This window comes from Austrofundulus limnaeus, unplaced genomic scaffold (genome assembly GCF_001266775.1).
Source record: "Austrofundulus limnaeus strain Quisiro unplaced genomic scaffold, Austrofundulus_limnaeus-1.0 Scaffold200, whole genome shotgun sequence".
NCBI lineage: Eukaryota > Metazoa > Chordata > Actinopteri > Cyprinodontiformes > Rivulidae > Austrofundulus > Austrofundulus limnaeus.
The window spans coordinates 191,946-194,332 of NW_013952602.1; the positions used below are offsets into that span (position 1 = coordinate 191,946).

At 38.1% G+C, this 2,387-nt stretch overlaps 1 protein-coding gene across 13 annotated transcripts in view; it reads right to left on the reverse strand.

Annotated features, from left to right (window-relative positions):
- fbrsl1 (fibrosin-like 1) overlaps positions 1-2,387 on the reverse strand; it is a gene marked incomplete at its 5' end in the record, with an annotated part of 231,453 nt that overhangs the window by 179,860 nt on the left and 49,206 nt on the right. For all 13 annotated transcript variants that reach the window (XM_014018722.1, XM_014018716.1, XM_014018717.1 and 10 more), the window contains 1 exon segment: positions 997-1,098. In XM_014018722.1, the coding sequence (XP_013874176.1) occupies positions 997-1,098 (102 nt within the window).

Below are 2,387 nucleotides of genomic sequence, written 5' to 3' on the forward strand. Positions count from 1 at the left end.
CACACATACACTACCATCACCGCAACCACCAATGCTTCCACCATCCCTTTTATTAACTCCCCCTCCTTCTTAGTGCTTGTCGTATATCCCTGTCAGAGCTGTCAACAAGCGTTGGTCTTTTATCTGACAAGCCTGCCTCTTCCTTCTGACTTTTTCATTCAAAGACAGCCTTTTATACAAATTTGAGCGAAGTAGTACAACCAAAAGAGGGGGCACAGGGTAAAAAGGAGATGAGCTGTTTAGCTAGAAGATGTAAATGAAACAAGTTTTTTTTATTGTTAAAATGTATTTTCTTTCCATAGTTTTACCTCTGCTGGATAAGAAATCTGCATATTTTCTTCTTTATTCCCTCTCACTTTCCTCGTGCTTTTGTTAGCTAAATGAACAATCAGATTGAATTTAGTTAGATTCAGGAGGCCTGTCTGACAGGCATTAGTTACAAGGCATATTTTTACATYCATTTAAAATGAGACGCCTGGGATTTTGCATAAATTCTCATTACTTTCCCTGTTTCTAAATTGCATTATTTTATCCTTTATGCTGAAGCAACGCCTGGCTTCCATTTTGATTTGCCACCTACTCATCTAACTAAATGGGCTGGCATATGGATGCTGGAGAAGAGATAATTGGAACAATTTCTGTAACTTGCTCCGTTCTGAGGTTGGCAAGGTCAGCCAACACCTGGCTGAACGGAGTTAGGTCTACATGCTATTGCCAGGCCAACTAGTTGATATTGGGCAATTATTCCAATCATTTCCTGTCTGCACACTCTTCACCAAYGACTCTTATTCTCAATGCAGAGGATCTTTATGAGGCAAAGTYAAAGAGCAGCAGGAGATACCCCACAGCAGCTGTCCTCTGATCTCAGCCTCAGCCTCATCTGTCCACCCTGTGAAATCCACCTCAGGGGCTCCTTGTCTGAATCTGTGAAAACTGAAACCCTGGCTCTCTGTAGGAGGTCTTTGTGAAGGGGAAAAGACTTAWCCAGTGACTCACCTCACTGAGACGCTCCTTAGAGTTGCTCCTGTGCGGTCGACCGAGTTCCTGCAACGTGTCGTCTATGCTGACTTTGACCGGACAGAGTGCCAAGGGTTTGATCTGCAGGGCAAACAAGCCACGAGTTCATTTTTATACCATGTATTTATCTGAATTACCAAACTATCATGTTGAGATCCACAACTGGAGAAAAGATTTGCAAAGTTTATTCTTACAAACTGTATGCATTGTAAATTACTACAGAGTGTATTTTTTTTTGCTTAAAAACGTATTTAGAAATGTTTTATGCAGAAACAAAACAAAGGCCTAACATTCCATAAAGAAATTAATATTGCCACTGAAACTAATGCCAGAGTTGTTTAATAGGATTGTCTTATAGATCATATGAGTTGTAGTCATTTTAGTCAAGACTGGAAAAAAAACTTTATGCGCCAAGATGTCAGGCTCACTGTATGTTTTGTGAATGGCTTTTTAGCTTCTAACATTAAATTTTAAATCATACGTAAAGCTGCATTATAACCATTTTTATGTTGGCTAATATTGATAATTGGCAGCCATATTGAATTGGATTGGCTTGAATTGTTAATCTGTTATAGATGTATACATCAAACAATTACTTTCTGAGAGTTTTGTTCAAATACAACAGGTGGTTCATGAGATGTTTTGCTAACTAACTAGGATGCTCCAAAAGTTAATGCCTAAATTTTAGGAAAAGTTACTATTTAGTGGGTAACTTTTAGAGTGTGTGTTAAAAGGTAAAAGAATGAGTGAGTGTTACACTAAATGTTAGCACAATATCTGTAAAATTGTTTGAATTGTAGCCATTTGCGTAGCTCATGAGATATTTTGTTAACATACAGACTTGACTCTAATAGTTTATGGTGAAATCTGTTAAAAATGCAAATGTGTTGGGGATCACTGTCAGTTATTATCACACCAAATTTCACATGGATATCTGTAAAACTGACTAAATGATGCATTCATTTTTGTCTATTTAAAGGCACAGTGYGTAGGATTTGTTGTTTTCAACGACATCCAGTGGTTGAGAGCTGTGTGAAGCTGACACCCCACCCACACAAAAAATAAAAACTAGTAAGCGGATTGGTTAGTGCTTCGTTTGTGCAGGTTTGTGCAGTTAAAATCAGCGTTTGTGCTGTTATAGTTTTTGAGATATTAAGCATTATGTCTTCAGGTCATTAAGACGTTATAATCCCCCCCAGCAAGCTCAAAAATTAACCAAAGTAGTCTACATTATTAGTGCTTCGTTTGTGCATGTTTGTGCAGTTCAAATTAGCGTTTGTGCTGTTATAGTTTTTGAGATATTAAGCATTATGTCTTCAGCTCATTATGACGTCACCATCCCCCCAGCAACCTCAGACATTAACCGAAAC